A 19,524-nucleotide genomic window follows, 5' to 3' on the forward strand; every position below is an offset into this window, starting at 1 on the left:
ACTCAGAACATAATTTTTTGAAAATTGGTAAACATTCAAATAGACAAAAATGTACCAAAGGGAAAAAATGTCATTAAGTAGTTTGTCATTGTCTTGGCAACTAATTTTGATCACATAAACATCTGATTATATCTATTAGTAAATGCCTAACAGGTTTTGTTCTACTCGTGTATTGTCAAACATCATTAGGCTCAAGTAACTTCCAAGGAACCCTAATTTTAACTTAACTTTGAGAATGTATTAATGTCTGATGGAAGATAACAATAACAAACACAGCTGTGTCTAGAACTTCTTAGTTGTCATGCGACTACTTGGGATTGAAATATCGAGTCAGAAAATGGGTTAATGATGACATCATAATGGCCTAGGAATTTTTGGAATGGTCAGTGACTATCATAGGCACACACTTTCAGCAAAACCGGTCAGAAATTTGGGATTTTTCTACGTCTAAAGAACATATGTAACAATATCAACAACACAGTAGGAAACAGATCGCAAGGAAGCGATTAACCTAAATGATATCACTGAGTCAGAAACCGTTTGAATATCGAATATTGATTAGACTAATGTCAAAGTATCTCGATCACACCCTCGAGAGAGGTGATAGCAAATCAGGAAAACAAAATGGAAATCGGGTTTCAAGGCTCGATTTTCAGCGTTTTGGGAGTCCGGGTGTGATCGTCCTCTCAACGATGTGGCATATCGCATGAGTCAAGGAACGTGGGCTCAAAAAACGGCTGGCAATCAAGATTAAGGGATTTGTCTCGATAACTGAGATTTCACTTAAATTTGCATATCTAAAAGTTACCTGTCAGCTTTCTTTCGTGAATTCTCCAATTAATCGAACGCAAATGCTGCTGGATTAACTGGAACTTTTCAGCCGTTCTAACTGTAAACTGACTGACTGTGCACAAGAAGCTTTGTGAAGCTTGAAACAGGGTGGTGCTTTTTGGTTCGGAAAGGGTTGCGTGATCCACAGTGCGACACTCGTCATGCAATGCAAGGTACAACTGTTCTGATGTGGGTTTTCCGCGTCTTCTGTCGTTTAAAACCGGAAGAAGTTGTTTCTTCCCATTATCTTGCTTTACAGTCCAAGTGTATTTTGTTTTGATATTGATATTTTCCAGCCTTCCAGTTCTTTTTTTCTCCGCAAATGCTCATCGGGAATACTCTGCGCCAGTTCTTCTTTAATAGCCGATTGGGGTACGAGGTGCGTCACGGACGCTACCCAGTTAGAGAGCATTTCGACTTTAACCGGTTGATTTTAAGCCTCTTCAAGCTCTTTTCTCAGTTTTCGAACAACCCCGTTTTCAAGTAGAAAAACTACCAGTCTAACTAAAGTATTAGAAACTTAACATTCACTTTCCAGCAAACTACACTTCCTTATCAAAGCGATAGCTTCTTGCCACTGAGGAAGGCCATGTATTCTTTGCCATCACATTCCAAGTGTTTAATCGATATATACAGAAGGTTAGTGTTGCGGCATTTCGCCACTCACTGAAACTTCAAGACCCTTGAAGATCGTCAGGAATACTCCGCTTCGCGTCGTATTTTCATCTCAGTCTTTCGTGTCTGATATATTACGTGACTTACATCTGAAACTGACCGTGCGCCCGAGGTTTGTTTCATTAATGATATACATGAAAAAATTACTCGATTCTGATTGGCTGAGAGCAGTGTAGTTCAAGTGTAACAGTGCAAAAAGTGTAACACTAGTGCAAATTACACATCGTAATTCTGGATTATGATTGGCTGAAAGATGAGGAAATTTTCTAAGCCAATGATATCACGTAAGATGACAATGATAATTTTGTGCGGAAACTTTGAAAAAAGTTTTCACGAATGAGAAAAAATGGCTTCAAGAAAGACCTTCCGGCACTTCCTCTACGGGAATTTTTTCATGTTTATGTTATTAATCAGTAATCATACAGTTTTTCTTATTTAATTTGGAATTAATCAAAACTAAGCGGCTCGTGCAATTTCAGCTTTTTGAATAACTCACAAGTGCAAATAAATTCCAAATGAACTCAAAACCGTATGATTACAACGGACAATTTAGCAGATATATAGGATCCCTGTTTTGGTGGAAACAAGTGAGAATTCTCCAGGTGGCGTGTGGCCTTTTCCATCTGTGTATCAATTTTCTCTGTCACAGTGGTTAGGGAGAAGCTGCAGGTACTATCAAAAAGCTAAACCACCGGGCGTATGAGACAGGAGTACCCAACGACAGTTTTGAAGAAAATCCACCGTACGGTCTGCTTAACATTACCGGAGTGTCGCTACGTCAATCTTGTTTAATATTTAACTTTCCTGGGGAAAAAATACCCGCTCTTCACCGCCAGCAAGCAGGTTTTCGAAGTTATCGGACTCCCAGCCAGCGCTCGACGATGAGGTCGTCAACGAGCCAGCATGCTTTAAATTTGTCACCTAGCTAGCCAGCATAAGAAAAGTTTGCCAACAGTTTGCCAGCATGTTCGAGTATACCATTTTTTGCCAGCCAGCAAGCGAGTAATTTCAATATACCATAGCAAGGTACATTTCCTTAAAACTATTAATATAACAACGGATTTAGTATTGCGTACCATGAACGCAAAAAGTACGTTAATGGTTTCATTTTTACATTTGACTGGAAAGTTTTTGTAACACTTAAGAGATTACACTTACCAAACAACAGTAAACTAAAGGGCAAGATAAAATGTGCTTAAAGTGTCCTGATTATCCTTCAGGGATCCAAGCTTCACTCTGAAAATAAATCGTTAATTCCCTCCAAAAGAAGCGTGAAGTATAAACAATGTCCATTCAGTTAACAGACGTAATCTAGATATTAATGAAGATCTATCGTTGTTATTATAAGTACAACAAGCAACCTATCAATCAGTTTCAAACGCTTACATACGACAAACTTTCACATTTATTTCATTTCCCACAGTTATTGTTCCAAAAATTCAACGAACATCCATGCAAAGAAAAATTGTTTAGCTTATGAAGTAAAAGCAAGACAAGATTACCAAGCCCTCACTAGGCTTTGGCTACCCAGTGTCTGTCATTTTAATTTTCAAATGAACATACGATACAAACAGATGTCAGTTACCTTTGTCAATAAGACATTTTGTTGGCGAGAAGTTCAATACAGAACCCGGAAGGATTTGCAGCAAAAGCAATCATCAGTTGTTCGTCAGGCGATCACCGCAAAAGACTCACGACAGAAGCCGCAAGGATTTGCAGCAAAAGCAATCTTTACTTGTTCGTCAGGCGATCACCGCAAAAGACTCACGACAGAAGCCGCAAGGATTCGCAGCAAAAGCAATCGTTACTTGTTCGTCAAGCGATCGCCGCAAAATACTCACGACAGAAGCCGCAAGGATTCGCAGCAAAAGCAATCGTTACTTGTTCGTCAAGCGATCGCCGCAAAAGACTCACGACAGAAGCCGCAAGGATTCGCAGCAAAAGCAATCGTTACTTGTTCGTCAAGCGATCGCCGCAAAAGACTCACGACAGAAGCCGCAAGGATTCGCAGCAAAAGCAATCGTTACTTGTTCGTCAAGCGATCGCCGCAAAAGACTCACGACAGAAGCCACAAGGATTCGCAGCAAAAGCAATCGTTACTTGTTCGTCAAGCGATCGCCGCAAAAGACTCACGACAGAAGCCACAAGGATTCGCAGCAAAAGCAATCGTTACTTGTTCGTCAAGCGATCGCCGCAAAAGACTCACGACAGAAGCCACAAGGATTCGCAGCAAAAGCAATCGTTACTTGTTCGTCAAGCGATCGCCGCAAAAGACTCACGACAGAAGCCGCAAGGATTCGCAGCAAAAGCAATCGTTACTTGTTCGTCAAGCGATCGCCGCAAAAGACTCACGACAGAAGCCACAAGGATTCGCAGCAAAAGCAATCGTTACTTGTTCGTCAGGCGATCGCCGCAAAAGACTCACGGCAGAAGCCGCAAGGATTCGCAGCAAAAGCAATCTTTACTTGTTCGTCAGGCGATCGCCGCAAAAGACTCACGACAGAAGCCGCAAGGATTCGCAGCAAAAGCAATCGTTACTTGTTCGTCAAGCGATCGCCGCAAAAGACTCACGACAGAAGCCGCAAGGATTCGCAGCAAAAGCAATCGTTACTTGTTCGTCAAGCGATCGCCGCAAAAGACTCACGACAGAAGCCGCAAGGATTCGCAGCAAAAGCAATCGTTACTTGTTCGTCAAGCGATCGCCGCAAAAGACTCACGACAGAAGCCACAAGGATTCGCAGCAAAAGCAATCGTTACTTGTTCGTCAAGCGATCGCCGCAAAAGACTCACGACAGAAGCCACAAGGATTCGCAGCAAAAGCAATCGTTACTTGTTCGTCAAGCGATCGCCGCAAAAGACTCACGACAGAAGCCGCAAGGATTCGCAGCAAAAGCAATCGTTACTTGTTCGTCAGGCGATCGCCGCAAAAGACTCACGGCAGAAGCCGCAAGGATTCGCAGCAAAAGCAATCGTTACTTGTTCGTCAAGCGATCACCGCAAAAGACTCACGACAGAAGCCGCAAGGATTTGCAGCAAAAGCAATCGTTACTTGTTCGTCAGGCGATCACCGCAAAAGACTCACGACAGAAGCCGCAAGGATTCGCAGCAAAAGCAATCGTCAGTTGTTCATCAGGCGATCACCGCAAAAGACTCCCGACAGAAGCCGCAAGGATTCGCAGCAAAAGCAATCGTTAGTCGTTCGTCAGGCGATCACCGCAAAAGACTCACGACAGAAGCCGCAAGGATTCGCAGCAAAAGTAATCGTTAGTTGTTCGTCCAGACGTGCGCTCTTTGGTCAAAGAATTTTAAACTGGCAGAAGTGTCCATTTCGATATACAGTTCATCGATAGATCATTCATTTCACGACTCTAGTTAATTCACGGCACTAGCTTGCAGAATGAAACCGTTGGCTCAACTGGTAGGTCAATGATGAGTTCAAATGAAAGCTGTTTTGGATCGCGTTTATTACCGGAAATTCACTTGCTTGGCGCAGTCGAACACATCGCGCGTTACGCCTGTCAAATTGTACTTTGGCAATATTTTCGGGACACTTGCTTAGTAGTTAGCTTTTCACAATTCTAAAGCAGTGTTTTTAAAATGACAAACGATCGTGAGTTCTGTAATCCTTCGCTGATTTCTGTCTTCTTTAGGCTTCGGAAGATCCTTCGGTTCCTGGTACGGAAATTCAATTATTACATGATTACACGCAGAACCTACAGGTCCGACCAGTTAGCCTTGTGAAACACAACCAAAGGCGACAAATGATATAGTTTTGCTCAAAGAAAGCCGCACAGAAAGACGAAAGTTGTTTCCTTCTCAACTACAAACTGAAGGAAAGTTTAAGAAGGTAAAATCTTGAGTTCTGTTAACTGACAAAGATTTTAATAACATAGACAATTTTAACATTTTACTTATTATGCCAAATAAAATACATTGCATGATTTAACTACCATTTCCGGTGAGCAACGCGCGATAGTCCCTTGTACCCAATAAGACTGAAAAAGAGGGCAAACAATTGACCCTTGTCGTCCGGCAACTTTCGGAAAATTCCATCACGCAAAGTTGCACTGATTTAAAGCAATACAAAAGTACTATGAGCGAGGCGTTGATTGTATGGTACAATGATCCCTTTATCTTAGCTCAAAGAGGATAGTTGTATGTCCAACATTGCAGTCCGAGCTAGCGCATATAAACAAATATGCTTACCCTTTGTCCAGCTACTTTGTCTCTTTGGTAAGTCCTTTTCTCAGCGGAACTTAGATCTGGCAGAGGTCTTCCCTTAGTCTCTTTTCTTTTTTTCTCTCCAGCCTTTGAAATGACTCAGAATGACTGCAAATGTAAATTAACTTCCGACAATCTTGAATCATGATCGCCGATACATTAATAAGTTTAGGGTCTCAAAATAAAAGCATTTCTCTCAAAGAAAGAGCGAACAGTGCGGAATGAGTTCACCAAAAGCATTTCTCTCAAAGAGACAGCGAACAGTGTGGAATGAATTCACCCGACGGCCATTTCCGGTGAGCAACGCGCGATAGTCCCTTGATTTCCAGAGGACAAACATTAACTCGTTATGCTAGTACTGAACCACGATTAAGGCATTTAATGTACCCAATAAGACTGAAAAAGAGGGCAAACCATTGTCCCTCGTCTTCCGGCAACTTTCGGGAAATTTTCGACTAAGCAAATTTGCAGATTTATAGCAACCCAAAAATGCTATGAGCGAAACGATGAGTGTATGGTACAATGAGATCACTTTACTTGATTACTTTAGCATCAAGAGAGAAAAGTTGACCACCGATGCAGACGCCTAGCGCATATAAACAGAACATTATGCCTACCCTTTATCCAGCTGCTTTGTTTGTCTGCGCCAAGTCCCTTTCACAGCAGATCTCAGATTTGGCAGATCTCGTTTCTTTCCTTTACCAGCGGAGCCCTCGAAATAACTCAGAATGACTGAAAACGAGGAATGTAAATGAACACCTTAGAGTCTAGGTTCTCTTGCCGCCGATACCTTTTTAAATTTAGTTGTCTATAAATGAAAGAATTAATGCAAAACATACAGCGAAGAGTGTCACTGATTCCAGTACAATGTACCATCACTGCCCCGTGTGCAAGCAAGAGAATTATAGGAATGAATTTACCAACCTGCTAGTTGCTTTCCACCGTTTCTTTATAACTGCCGACTGCTTGCAGTACAATAGCGCCAGCAGCGGTTTTCTGAAGTGACGGCTTCTTCGGGCCTTTGGAACGACAAACGAGCGGAGATCCTGTTCCATTGAAAAGAACGTTTTTAACGGATTTGGCCATTCGAGATACTAGTGCTATTACGTCATTGAAAATGACAGCCGCTGATGTTATGCAATTTTTACTGGTTGATGAAAAAGATAAACCGCAGCAATCTGACAATGGAGCCATCATTTCCGGGCATGGCATCACGCGCGCGTTGATTTGCATTATTTTTGTAGCGCGTGGCGCTGGGAGTAAGTACGACCGCTTGCGGTTTATCTTCTCACGGCGGAAGGCTTTAGACTTTAGAGCTCACTCACGCGTTTTTTATGTCCCAGGACGGAAGCAGTTTAATTGATTACTTTTTCGAAGAAGTCACAGCCAGGAAGAACAAACAAGTCACGTTTTTTCTAGTTAGGGACAGTGTTTTAAATCAGTTTTTAGCAAGCCAGACGCTGAACGAAAATCCCAGCCAGTAAATGATCTAATGCTAATATTTCCCAGCCAGCGTGACTGCAGCCTGTCGAGCGGGTTTTCTGTCGAGCGGCTCCGTCGGGTACTCCTGATGAGACAGCGATGAAGTTCATCATTTGCGGGTCACGGAGGAGATTTAAGTACTAAAACAGCCTCAATGAAAAGCACGTAGGAGTATAACAAACATTGTAGCCCTTTAGCCTGTTTGAAGAGTTCATATAGCGCTTGTTCATTATCTCCCTTATGTGATCATTCATCTAAGGTCGGATTCTAACTTTTCATTCTGAAAAATTATTGTTGAAATGTCCTTGTAGAGAGTTTCCTAAAGAGACCATGGCTGCATCATCATTGACCTCAAAGATTCCAGCGACTGACCAACAGAGGGCGACCAAAGAGCACCTTCAATAGCATATCTGTGGGATTTGACATGAACTCGTTAGTTTTTAGCAGACATACTCTCTTTGTGGTGACGATTTAGAACTCCATAAACAAGACAGTGATCAGTGATCTGGTCTGATCTATGTAATCTAAACTCTTGTTTTCTCGAAAACACACGGAAGATGAGCTTGTATTCTTTTCAAAGCTGAAAATAAATGGAAGAAAGTTGAATGTCGGATGAAGAGATGAAAGAGGAACGATTTGCTCTATTTAACACGCAAATTTTCTCTTGATAAACAATGATAAACAAGAACTAATCTAATTATCAAATTGTCACGGAACAGCACTTTCTGTTGCCACCTTTGGCGTTAACAATAAAACCACTTAAATTTAAAATACACACTGAGGTGCGTTTCAACGAGAAGTATTGAAAGTAAACAGCGCTACTTGACCGAGATTATATCTTTCATTGGTGAACGAGTCCCCTCAGAGACTGATAAAATTTATGCTTTCACTAGGTGCACAGAGTCTGCAGCAATATTTGAGCAGTTTCCAGGGAAAGTTTCGGTTGCGGGTATGAACATTTCGGTCTGTTTGATAGAGACAATTAGAGGATGAAATAAACGCACTAGTGTAGTTTGGAAACATCGGACGACATTTCTTGAACCAAGTTAGGCGTAATTCCAAAAGACACGCAGTCACAGTAGCATTCTTGTATCGCGCTAACGATGCTAGAACGCATGCGTATGACTTGTTTGGGTTCTACCACAAGGAAAAGCGCTCAACGTTGGTGTGTGATCTGGTATGAAATTAACCTGCGATCATACACTCCCTCCCTTATATTCAGACGTGGGTTTTTTTTTTCCCTTCTCCCTTTTCCCTCCTTCTTTCCAAAAAAAAAAAACGCCTGATCGCAGGTTAGTATGAAATGTATCTTCCACCTGCATGATATGTAGTTGACATTAACACTTATTAATCTGCGCTTGTATTTAGAGCAAATATTGGTTTTGTCCTAAAGAGAAAAGTACCACAAGGAGAGCAAGAGGTTTTCTGAAACAAATATATAGCTTTTTGAAGCGACCAAAAAAATAGTGTAGGTACATATACCACTCATTTTACGTAGTGCTCAGAAGTACCTACTCCATCCTACCCCCTTCCTGCAAGCCTAATTAATTAATTGAGATTAATTTATTAAACAAACGTTAAAGTTTACACCTTATTGCCATAGTACCTTATTGCCATAGTACCTTATCACCATAGTGCCTTATTGCATAGTGCTTTAGCAGACATCAACCTCCAAACCATCCCAATAGTGCACTCCCCACTAAAAAGTGCAATATTCCTTATTATCTCACAAATACTTCAATTGCCATGACATTTGCCTCTGTCATTGCATGAAGAGGTACTACTATCTGGTGGCACCTATGGCCTGGAAGTTCTGGTACTTAATGTACGTTTTCCCTGTTCTTTTTCAGATACAACCTCATCAGATGATGTGGTTGTTTTATCCACGACAGTCACTAATTGAATGGTTGAATGCTTGGTGACATGTGATGTGGACCACGTCATTTTCACAAATTCCTTTCCTGCCTGAACCTCAACTGTCTACAACAGATCTTCTTGTTTATGTCCAGCCTTTACTAAACCAGTCAATAAAAACAAAGCTAGTGGTCTCATGAATAAGTGATAATAAAGTTAGTGATGATCTTTTGAAATAGTTACTGTCCCGAGTCCCCTATAAAAAGGTCACATCTTTGGTTTGGAAATCATCACAGTGAGCGCAACTCTTTACTCAGTTAAAGTAATCTCAAATGGGTTAGTCCATATTTAACGAAATGGTCCGTTCGAGTTCACATTTTTTTTAAAATGAGAATACAGGAAAATCAACTTCCAATTTTGATTCCTTTTGGAAACTGGTTTTGGCAATAGGTCATGTACTCCGAGATGATGAATGGTGAGCAGTCGAACTTGCTACTTGAAACTTATTATTCTAAAAGTTTTTCCAGGCTGCAATTACTGTGCGCTGCCTTGGAGAGAGGAGAATGGATCGCGAAGGTATCTGATGTTGCTGGCTTTGCCCACGTTCCTGTATCAATATACATATTTTAGTTGGAAAAAAAAAGGATCTAAGGCCGTGTTCACACCTCACGACACTTGGTGTCCCAGCACTGTTGCCTGGGCACTGACACAAAGTGGTGTTGTGTTCAGCCTCTGGGTACTCTAAGTACCCAAGTACCATTTAGTGCCTGAGTACAAGGTCGAGACCATGTACCCGGACACGGTGTCTAAACTCTGGAGTGAGTACTTAGAATAAAGTTTGCTCATATAATTGTACTCAAGCACCAAGTCGTGAACAATCTTTAACCAAATAGTAACGTGTACAAGCCAAAATTATGGGTTTTTACAGGAGCCAAAATCGGGGACGGAGACCATAAGTCTTGGGATCCGCGCGCACCTATGATATGGGACAAATTTTTTATTTTTAGAACAAATTGCGCCATCCTGACGTCATATATTCGCGCGGATCCACGCACATGTCGGGGGCTCTCGCGTGGATGTTGTCACGTTGCGTGATCAAATGGTGAGAGTTTCGAGATTCTCTTGCAGATTTTTCACAGCGTTGTCAGGGAATAAGGTAGGGAATAAGAAGCAGGGCTCTTATATGTAGTTTTATCCTTTGAGCTAATGGAAAAGGTGAGTTTTTCAGGGTCGAAAACATGACTTCAATTTCGTGCTGTGAATGAATAGTATCTGCTCGCGCTAGTTGTGCGCTTAAGCTTTTGAGTTTGTTCTGTAAAGAAAAGTTTATTTGTGAGTTTCCAAAACAATACTTAATCATAAACAAACCCTGTTTTTGATAGTTTCTTATTGTTTCTGTTTGTTTGGCGAGTTTGCAAAAGTTTTTAAAGGAAAGTCTGACGCGTACAAGTAGCTCGTTTGCATAGTGCAGCGCGTGCACTTTCACTGGTCTGAGTCGGTACGTGTTTTCAAAGATTTCTTTCGTTATCTTTTGTGCTGAGATGCTGCAAAAATTTTCACCAACGCCAAAGGCTACTAACATCATTTGTGTTTCTTCAACATGGTGAAGTTTTACACTGCGAAAATAAAATAGAGGAGGAGTTTTAATAACTCGACCAACAAAATCGAAATCGTTATTCGAAGTTGATTAAAGCATGGATACTAAAGAGACTGGGTCTTCTACTATCCGTGATTAAAGAAAGCGTCATCGTAACTTTGCTGATTATTTCTGCTGTATTCACATATTTTCAGCTAAACTTTTAATATGTTCTCAAACAGTTATCAACCTTAAACATATTTAAAAACCATAGAAATGTAGTATAAGTTCGATGAACGTTTTTACAGGCGAAAGTGCGGAAGTCCAATTTGTCATGTTTACTCACTGTACAGACAATTAACTGGATTTTTACACAAACAAAACTGACCAGTATCTACAGACGTAAACTTATTGGGCCTTGATGAAACATCAAGCGTTGCTTACAATTCAGGCGAAACTCAAACTTGCAATTTTGTTTTACTTTCCGGTCGCGATAGACTGTGGCGAAACCCCCGCAAGCGTCTGGTAAGAGGAGGAAAACTTTGAAGTTATATAACACCGCTATATCCAAATATATCCAACTAGATTTTCGCTGTGTTATGGAAAAGCTGTTAATCTTCATTATATGTGAAATTTAGTGGAGTAATGTGGAGTTCTTGTAAAAGAAGTAGCGGAAAGCCAACTTGGTTAGCGATGTAAAGCGGGACATAATTAAATTCGACACGGTCTTACTTCACTCAGATTGGAGCAGCTTACGACGAAAATAATTAAGCAAAATTCCAATAGACGTAAACGTATTAAGTTGTGGACCAAAAATATCAAAAATTTCGGGAATTGTAATAATAAAATTGCCCCACAAGTCAGTTTTTTCAGTCACTGTTTTACTCCCATTTTCGAAAAACAAACTCTCATTTTCGAAAAAACAAATTCTTAATCTCGAAAAACGAACTCCCATTTTTCATAAGTGGATGTCCCTTTGGGGCTTCCGTACTTGTGGGGCAATTTTATTACCACAATTTTGACCAGAACGGGCCTCCATATCGTCTCGTCGAGGACGTCATTTCGCCCGACTAGCCGTCGCATCGAAAACGTGAGTATTTTGCGCTTGTTTTGCCCCAATAAATGTTCTTATCGACTTTATTTTTAGTTATATTGATAGGAATGTTTATAAGGTTCGCATTTTTGGTGATTGTAGTGTAGAATACCACGCTGACATGCGAAAATGTGAATAAAAATATTCCTCGTCTATTCGTTTGTGTTTCAGTCACTGTTCAGTCGCTGTCACGAGTGTGCAAGCTCAATACAAACTGTATGCATTGAGAATACATCAGTGTAAGTACAGTCGATAAAATGTTGTAAGAATGAATGCCATGGAGCGTCTATCGAGCAAATAGAATACACATTTTCAAACTGATGTTTAGTTGTTGTTTTTTTATACTACCCGGAACTTGATGCAACGTTTGTTTTATTTTCATAATGCTTGTTACAATTACAGATGGAAATTGAAATGTTCACCAAAAGTCAGGATTCTTCGGCGACAGAATTCTCAAACGCTCCAGTGGTAAAAAGCCATCTGAAGCAGGTCGATCAGATTGTTCGTTTAATGGATCGTTTTCACGTGACGTCATCACTTTTTAAAATCCAAAAGTAAAGAGCCACCAAAGTTTTTATCCTCGTCAGGCATAAGAGGCGGTATATTTATATCTGTTTACAATTTTACAGCTCAATAGCGCGCTTCGTTTGGAATCCAGAGCATTTTGAATTTCAGGATTATGGAGGTGCGTGACACAAGGCTTACGATCGAGTTTGTCGAAAAATATATACTTATCTCATGATTTTGAGCCTTTTTAGAAGTTAGAGCATTATGAAAAGTGCTTATGTAAATGCTTGTTTGATCAGTACTGATAATCAGTCACCTAGACAGCCAAAGTAAGTTCCAGATGTTTACACTATTTTCCGGCTGCCATATTGGTGTACCACGGAGGTACACCAACATGGCGTTTTCATACTGGGCTCTGCAAATATCTGCGAAACATTTCGACGAATATCTGAAGTTTGGGGAAACGCACATGCCTAAAACTTGGAGAAGTGTCTTATTTAGTTATCTTCTATAACATCATAATTGCGTTCGACGAAGTGGAACGCAAACCTAATTTTGACATGTGGCTTTTCAGAGTTGGTAACCCTGTGCACGGTTCTAGGCTGGAAAAAACCACATTCCTGTAAGGACACCAAAATGGCCACCCCGCTTGATTTTTGCAGGGGCATGTCACGGCCAGTAAACTGGTACCGTTTAATGCTAAGACATGTGATAAGACATATGGCGAACATGTGAGTATGTGAGCAGGCAGTGTGAGCTCGTCTTTCCGATGGATCTTTTTTTGACTTCTTTCCATTCAGTCGCCGTACGCCTCGCTATTATGTGCTCTCAGCGTTCGATTTTGGCGAATTTAAACGCTTCGACGGCAGCATTTATCGCAATCCGAGGGAACTGTCCTTGTTTATTAACACGACTTGGCTTTGGGATGATAACCGTGGGAACAGCTACATTTTGATTGCATTTGTTGATTCGTTCCAGTCGCGACAGATAGCTCAGTCTTTATCCGGTCGAAATTTTATTGTTTGGAATCGGTGGAAAAGTACTCTGAAGGCAAGATCCATGACTACTTTATTCATCAGGGGAAATACTCGAATTAGTCGCGAAACGAGCACGCGATTGCAAATGCTAGCTTAGAATAATGTACGTAATTTAAATATTCTATGAAACTTGAGAGACTACAGAAACTGGCAGCGTCACGCAACGTATCAACAAATCGTGACCTCTTCACTAACATGGACTTTCACACTATGCATATCTGACTGTAAAACTTCGGTTGCTGCTGAAAAATGTTGATTTTAGCAATAGACAAAGGTTGAAAATCAGCTAGTGAAATCATTTATTTACGAGATATAATTATATATTAAAGTGAGAGCGTCGAACGCAGTCTCATAATCTCTGATTACTACTAGTTTCATAGCTTTTTCCACTGGATGGTTTTCGATTTATTTTTTTGTTGCGTGACAGTGAAAACAATCTATTTTTTCATACGGAAATTCAGGTTTCTCTATTAAAATATTGACAGATGTTTGCTTCGCTTATAAAGAAAAATAAATTCAGCATCGCTGTTCACTATCGTTTAAGCTTAATAGGATAAGATTTCTACCATCTTTTTTATAGTCTAAAGGATTTTGAATTATTGACGTCGCCGTCCTTTGCAAAAATACACATCTTAAGCATTTCGTTTTTGACGACACGACGGGACCCGCGAAAGTTTCCCGCGTCCACTGCCGTTCCCGTCCTCGTATCTTAAGGTCCCTAATAACTTCTCTGACGGTAGCTCAGAGCGTCCGGAATAATGGCTCTTTCTTGGTGTAGAAGACACGGTTTGCCTAAAACAAGAGAACGAATGACCAAAAGAACGAGGAAAATAATAAACAATTGCTCCCTCGTTCTTTTACCTTCTATTGTTTTAGGCCGCAGAATAGGCGGATCAGCGGGGCAGAGAGCGAAACGCGATACACGAGCGCGTCTAAAAGGCGCGCGTGGTTCCGCGTTCGTGTATCCCGTTTCGCTCTCTGCCCTGCTAATCCGCCTGTTCTGCAGGCTAGGCCAGCTGTGTCTTCTACACCAAGTAGGAGCCGGAGTAATTTGTTCAAAACAGATTGATAGAAGTTGTAATTTACTCAGGTGGAGCGACTGATAGCGGTTTTCCTGTTTCTGCAGAAAGCTTCAATCAAGTCTCAACAGCTTGGATTTTCATGGTATCAAGAAATCCAGCACACTAACAACGGGAAACTTGAAACCTTATCTTAATTTTTGGCACATGAAAATCAAAGGTCAGATGGAAGGGAACTTGATTCCCCTGAAATGATCCCCAATCCCTGGAAATCTCCTATGACCTTCCATCGCTGAGGTACATATAGACACTTCACTTCCTTAACTCTGCATCGCATGCTCAGTTGGGTGTTGAGAGGGATATCACTTAACTCTTGCTTGCTTCAAATACCACATGCCCAGTGACTGGTGTTCAGAATATCGATACAAATAGAATGTAACCAAGGTAACCCATAACTACTGCTTTAATTGATCAATATGAGACCACTGCTATTTATTACTGCTAATAAATAATAAAGAAACCCTTCACAGAAATTAAAAGTTCTCCAAGTAATGGTAGCAAATTAGGATGTGTCTTCAAAGGGAATAAAATAAAAGTGAACATCTTGCTGAGAAGGGGCCCCATAAAACTTTTAACCCTGTATTCTTCAACAAAGCAAGGAGTCCTAGACTCCCTTGACTACAGGGTGTTGTATAAAAATTAATTTCTGAAATTTAATGTGTTTATTCACAAGCTGCCTTCTAAGATGTTAAGCCTACTGTAGGGTTGATTTTATGGTTAATGTTCAACCCATTGTCTGATCGTTTAGAATGGGAGATAAGCCACCACATCACATCTAATAACTACTGTAACGTTTTTCATTGTAAACAAATTGTGATAATTTGCAATTTTTTTCTCCTTTCCTGTAATTCAGTAGCTATAACTGTGTACACCCAGGAAGGCCATTTAACATCAACTTCCACTAGAACTTGGCAGGAAGTGTCAGCACAGAGCAGAGTTAGACTGTACAGTTGATTTCCTGCCGTCTTGCTCTAAGGACAATATACATGTACATGTGTACTTGTACCTATTATATACCTCAGTAGACATTTATTTTATAAGCTTAGACAGCCAAAAGGGATGGGAACAAAACTTCTGTGAAGGTTTCCTCCCACATTTCACAACTTAACATGCCGGGTTCAACATCAAGTTCTTTCAACTCTCTAGAGAAATCTTTAATATTTAAGATATCATCCAGTGTATCAAAACCCTCGCAGTCCATTCCAACGAGGTCTGCTACTGTTATGTCACTGCTGCTCGATTCTGGGACGGTCTCATCTGTGCTGTTGACCGTGCCTTTTGTGACTGAGGTGCTATGCTGACAGCAGGCTGAGCCTGGCTTGGCTTCCTGCTTGGGCTGCATAAGGGCAAGACATTCTCCTTCTTCATCAAGTTCAAGCATGCCAAAATCCATGTCAGGCTAAAAAGTGGAAAAAAGACATTTTGTTATGACATAATATTTACTGTAGTATTTTTCTTTTTAATACACATGTAATATTTTTTCCTTTTAATACACATGTAAGGATCCGAATCTTATTCAATAATGAAAACCCTTGATATTTATATAACAAGTTCATAAATCACTAGATGACAAATTATACAGATATTAATAATCACTGTACAGAGAACCTTTATGAGCCTTGAGAACCAGAGACTCAGGATTTTGTATATATTGAAAGATTTCCATTTTATAATTTTTCCTTTAATTTTTTCTATAGATTGCCTCACACAACCCAACAAGCTTTTTGCTTTTATACTGGGTTTAGTAAGGCTATCCATCTACCTTAGTAGAAATGCAATTTACACAGCTGGTGGAAGACATGCAAATTTATCTTCCCATAAGTCTAGCATCACTGGCTTGTCATATTTTGTTGTAATGATAATGAGTAAATTCCACTAAAGCACATGTGATACCTGGAAACCATACAGGTGTGGGTGGGAGTAAACCCACTTTGTAGAGAGTTTATTCCAGAAAAGGAACCAAGGGAAAGATAAATTTTATCAGACTGTTCAGTGTGCTTTAAGTTTGACCTTACTCAAAGCATGCCTAAGTCACCTTGTTTAAATTTGAGAATACAGTTCTGCTAAGAAAATTCATTTAAGAAAGACATATATTAAAAATTACCTGCTGTTGATTGTCATCCAAGTCGTGATCAGAGAAAGAAACAGAATCAGGCGTTCCTGCTGCTGAGAAACTAAGAGTGATGCATACTCGTTACATTCTGCTTCTTTCTTGATCACAACTGAATTGATATGTTTGGTAGGTGAACTTGCTTCTGGGCTTGATGGGTATGACTGCATGGTTACTGGCTCTGGTGATACTGGTGGTGTGATACCCAAACGAATTCTCAGTTCTGAATTCTCAATCTCCACAGCCTCTGAATGTTTTCTTAGGCTTTCATTATCCATGCGAAGAGCTTTATTCTAGAACAAATACAGAAATTTGGGTTAGATAACATATGTGTATAAGGTATTTGCCACTAATGTCAGATTGTCAAGGTTCATCTCATAATTTAGCCAGGAGGTGTAAAGCCATTTTTTCCAGCTCATGTTAAGAGAAACCTTGATTTATTTTAATTTCTCAGAATAATCAGTGGCGGATCTAGGGGAGGGGCCCGGGGGGCCTGCCCTCCCCTTATTTTGGGTGAAAAAAGAAGAAATGACTGAAGGAAGAAAAGCCGGCAGGGTAAGCAAAACACCCCCCCCCCCCCCCTAGCTCAAAGTCTGAATCTGCCACTGATAATGAATTATATTCTTTACCTCCATGATAATACAGTAAACTATATGGAATAGAACCCTGAAATAACAAAACCTCATTATAGTGAAGAACATATTTTGCCAGTCCTTTTGCCCTTCGTTGTATCTAGGTCCCACTCCAGCACTGCTTAATTTCACTTTGGTGAACACTTTTAACAGAATTTCTACCCAACAATAGTAAGCTCAAAATGCTGCCTGTGGGACATATTGTGTATTTAGGATGAAAATAATTGCACAGATATGTTCACTGGCTCACTTAAAGAAATATTAAGTGGTTTCCCATTATTTGATGGAAATATTCATAGAATTCCACTAGGATAGGCATTAGGATTCGAATTTAAGACTTTGAGAAACCTCACACATTATCACACATTATGTCAACCCAAATACAAAGTGTTTGCCGAGGTCTGCTCAAGTATCTGCTCGCTATCAAAAAAGAGGTTTGCATGGGCTCATATTAAAGAGCTACCTTTCAGCGAAAAAATAAGCCAACATTGCTGAAAGGATATGATATGCCGACTGGTTTTCAGCTCATTGAAAATTGAAGCTTTCACAGTCAAGTTTCGTGTCCTTTTCTACACATTTTAGTACAATGGTTGGATTTTTCCCACACAGAGGTGTGATTTTCTTGCGAAGTACAAATCGTGCATGTCCTTTTTTCTCAGGCATCTGAGAACGGATGTGGTTAAAAACACAAGGTTTCTTTCCCACGAAATATCAGTTAGCTTGTCAGGTTTTCCTCCGATACTCCAGAATCCTTTCCTGAACAATCTGACAATAGATAATGTCCCAGAATAGGAACGACCACGCATAAAAGTATACTTTTAAGCAATGCCTTTATTTATTATGACTAACTACACTACATTGGATGGCATGAAAAACTATGGTTCCAGTGTTTGACCCCCCATCCCCCTTTGCCGCAACATAAACTTCCTCAAAGCATATTTCTATTTCGCAGAAGCCACTTCCTTCACAATGGTTGAAAACAAGAACGCGAAACCGATGACACATCGATATTTGAAGTAAATTTCCAGACAAGGTATATTGAAGCCTAAGTTTTTCAAACGCCTTATTGCCTCTCTCCCTTTCGTTGTGATCAAACTACAATGTAAGTGATCAGATATTGCGTAGCCATGAAATGCGTGTTAAAATAAAATTTCATCATAAGATAGCTTATAAGATTGCCACTGAGAACTTTTCAAAGACGTTGATCAATATGTCTTTTTTCAAGCTTACCTCTTGTTCTAATTGTGCGACCATCTCTTCGAGTTCAGTCATTCGCGCTTTCTTCCTATCGCGAGCAGTTTGAGCAGCCACGCGATTCTTTAGTTTTCTGAACAAAACAAAAACAAAAACCCGTTTATTTAGGGAAAAGGTTCTTCTGTGAACTACGTAGGTTCATATGAATATTCGGACGCAACAAAAGCCTACAATCCATATAAGCTAAACTTACATAGTCAAGCACCTAATCTAAGCTTAATTCAAGCTTATACCTGCGAAGAGCTCTTTCTTCTGCCGATAAGTTATCAAGTCTTTTTCTTTTTCTTGGTTGCCCATCTGTTGTCGAGCTGTTAAGGACAAGCGAATTTAGTACGGCCTCTCTATCTATGGTTTTTGATTCCATTTTACCGTTCGTAAAAGGTACCAAGACGTAACTATACTTTTCAATACAACTACTGCAGCCTTCGGATCTAAAATTTACAAGTAACTTTTTCCGAAAATTTCATCATACTTCCCAAATATGGTAAATCAGTTCCCAAAATAGATTAAATATGTGTGGCTCAGCCAATAGAAAGAAGCCACGACTCGAGAGTTTCTCTCGTCCCTCCCCCTCCCCATCCCATGCAACTCTCACTTTCTTTTACGTAATAAACACTTTCGTAGCCATTGTCTTGTTCCGTGAGGAGGAAGGCAAAAGACGTGACAATTAGAAGCGGCGAGCGGCGTCGCCTTTTCACTGTCTTGTGTTCGCTTAGGAAACACCTCTGGTCACCTCTACCAACTATGGGAAAAATGGGAAAAGTATTCGCATTAAAAAATTTGTGCAGTCTTCAGTTATATTGTGCCATTTTATTTTTTATTGAATGCAATGTCAGTGAACGTTCCTTGCACATAACTTGAGCGAAATTTTAGAGGTCGAGTCTGGCTCAGTACGGATTTGATACCCGGGATTTAATACAACCCAGTACCACTGCATCAACCAGTAAATTAAATTCGCATCGTCGAATTGTTACTAATCTTTAAAGGGATCCATCCGGTTGTCGGACATGATGCCCCCCCGACTACTTCAGCCGTCTCAACATTAAGCATTCTTTAGACTTTCTTGGACTTTCTTATAAGTACGGTTTAGATGAGGGTTCCTGAATTTCCCCGTATTTGGTTTTCCTTTACGTTCTCGGGATTTTCATGAGAGCCAGAGATTTTTCTTGCGCG

General features: G+C 40.3%; 2 protein-coding genes and 2 long non-coding RNA genes across 5 annotated transcripts in view; 2 read left to right on the forward strand and 2 right to left on the reverse strand.

The window, feature by feature from the left end:
- LOC110054694 (major vault protein-like) overlaps window positions 1-288 on the forward strand; it is a 32,126-nt gene extending 31,838 nt beyond the window's left edge. For both annotated transcript variants that reach the window (XM_020761050.2, XM_020761051.2), the window contains one exon: window positions 1-288. This exon is cut by the window's left edge and continues 539 nt beyond it. The gene's annotated coding sequence lies outside the window, so the exon portion shown is untranslated.
- A 5,483-nt stretch (window positions 289-5,771) lies between these two features.
- On the reverse strand, window positions 5,772-6,817 carry LOC149097335 (uncharacterized). The gene is made up of 3 exons (XR_016204324.1): window positions 6,652-6,817; window positions 6,345-6,459; window positions 5,772-5,835 (listed from the first exon to the last, which is right to left on the reverse strand). It is a non-coding gene; the product is annotated as an uncharacterized LOC149097335 (long non-coding RNA).
- A 4,867-nt stretch (window positions 6,818-11,684) lies between these two features.
- Window positions 11,685-12,053, forward strand: LOC149097336 (uncharacterized). Its single transcript, XR_016204170.1, has 2 exons — window positions 11,685-11,729; window positions 11,904-12,053. It is a non-coding gene; the product is annotated as an uncharacterized LOC149097336 (long non-coding RNA).
- Window positions 12,054-14,740: 2,687 nt separating this feature from the next.
- Window positions 14,741-18,851, reverse strand: LOC110054686 (uncharacterized). Its single transcript, XM_020761042.2, has 4 exons — window positions 18,585-18,851; window positions 18,328-18,424; window positions 16,460-16,758; window positions 14,741-15,754 (listed from the first exon to the last, which is right to left on the reverse strand). Exons 1-4 carry the CDS (start codon window positions 18,713-18,715, stop codon window positions 15,577-15,579), a joined length of 705 nt encoding a protein of 234 aa, XP_020616701.1. The 5' UTR covers window positions 18,716-18,851; the 3' UTR covers window positions 14,741-15,576.
- Between the last annotated feature and the right edge of the window lie 673 nt (window positions 18,852-19,524).

The sequence above is a fragment of the Orbicella faveolata genome, unplaced genomic scaffold (genome assembly GCF_042242905.1).
Source record: "Orbicella faveolata isolate gen_17 unplaced genomic scaffold, um_ofav_v1 contig_47, whole genome shotgun sequence".
Taxonomy (NCBI): domain Eukaryota; kingdom Metazoa; phylum Cnidaria; class Anthozoa; order Scleractinia; family Merulinidae; genus Orbicella; species Orbicella faveolata.

Coding starts and splice junctions, on each gene's coding strand:
- LOC110054686 (XM_020761042.2), bottom strand. CDS start 18,715: ATGGAATCAAAAACCATAGATAGAGAGGCCGTACTAAATTCGCTTGTC. Junction 18,425..18,584: donor GAAGAAAGAGCTCTTCGCAG/GTATAAGCTTGA, acceptor TGTTTTGTTCAG/AAAACTAAAGAATCGCGTGG. Junction 15,755..16,459: donor TGGATGACAATCAACAGCAG/GTAATTTTTAAT, acceptor TCCACTTTTTAG/CCTGACATGGATTTTGGCAT.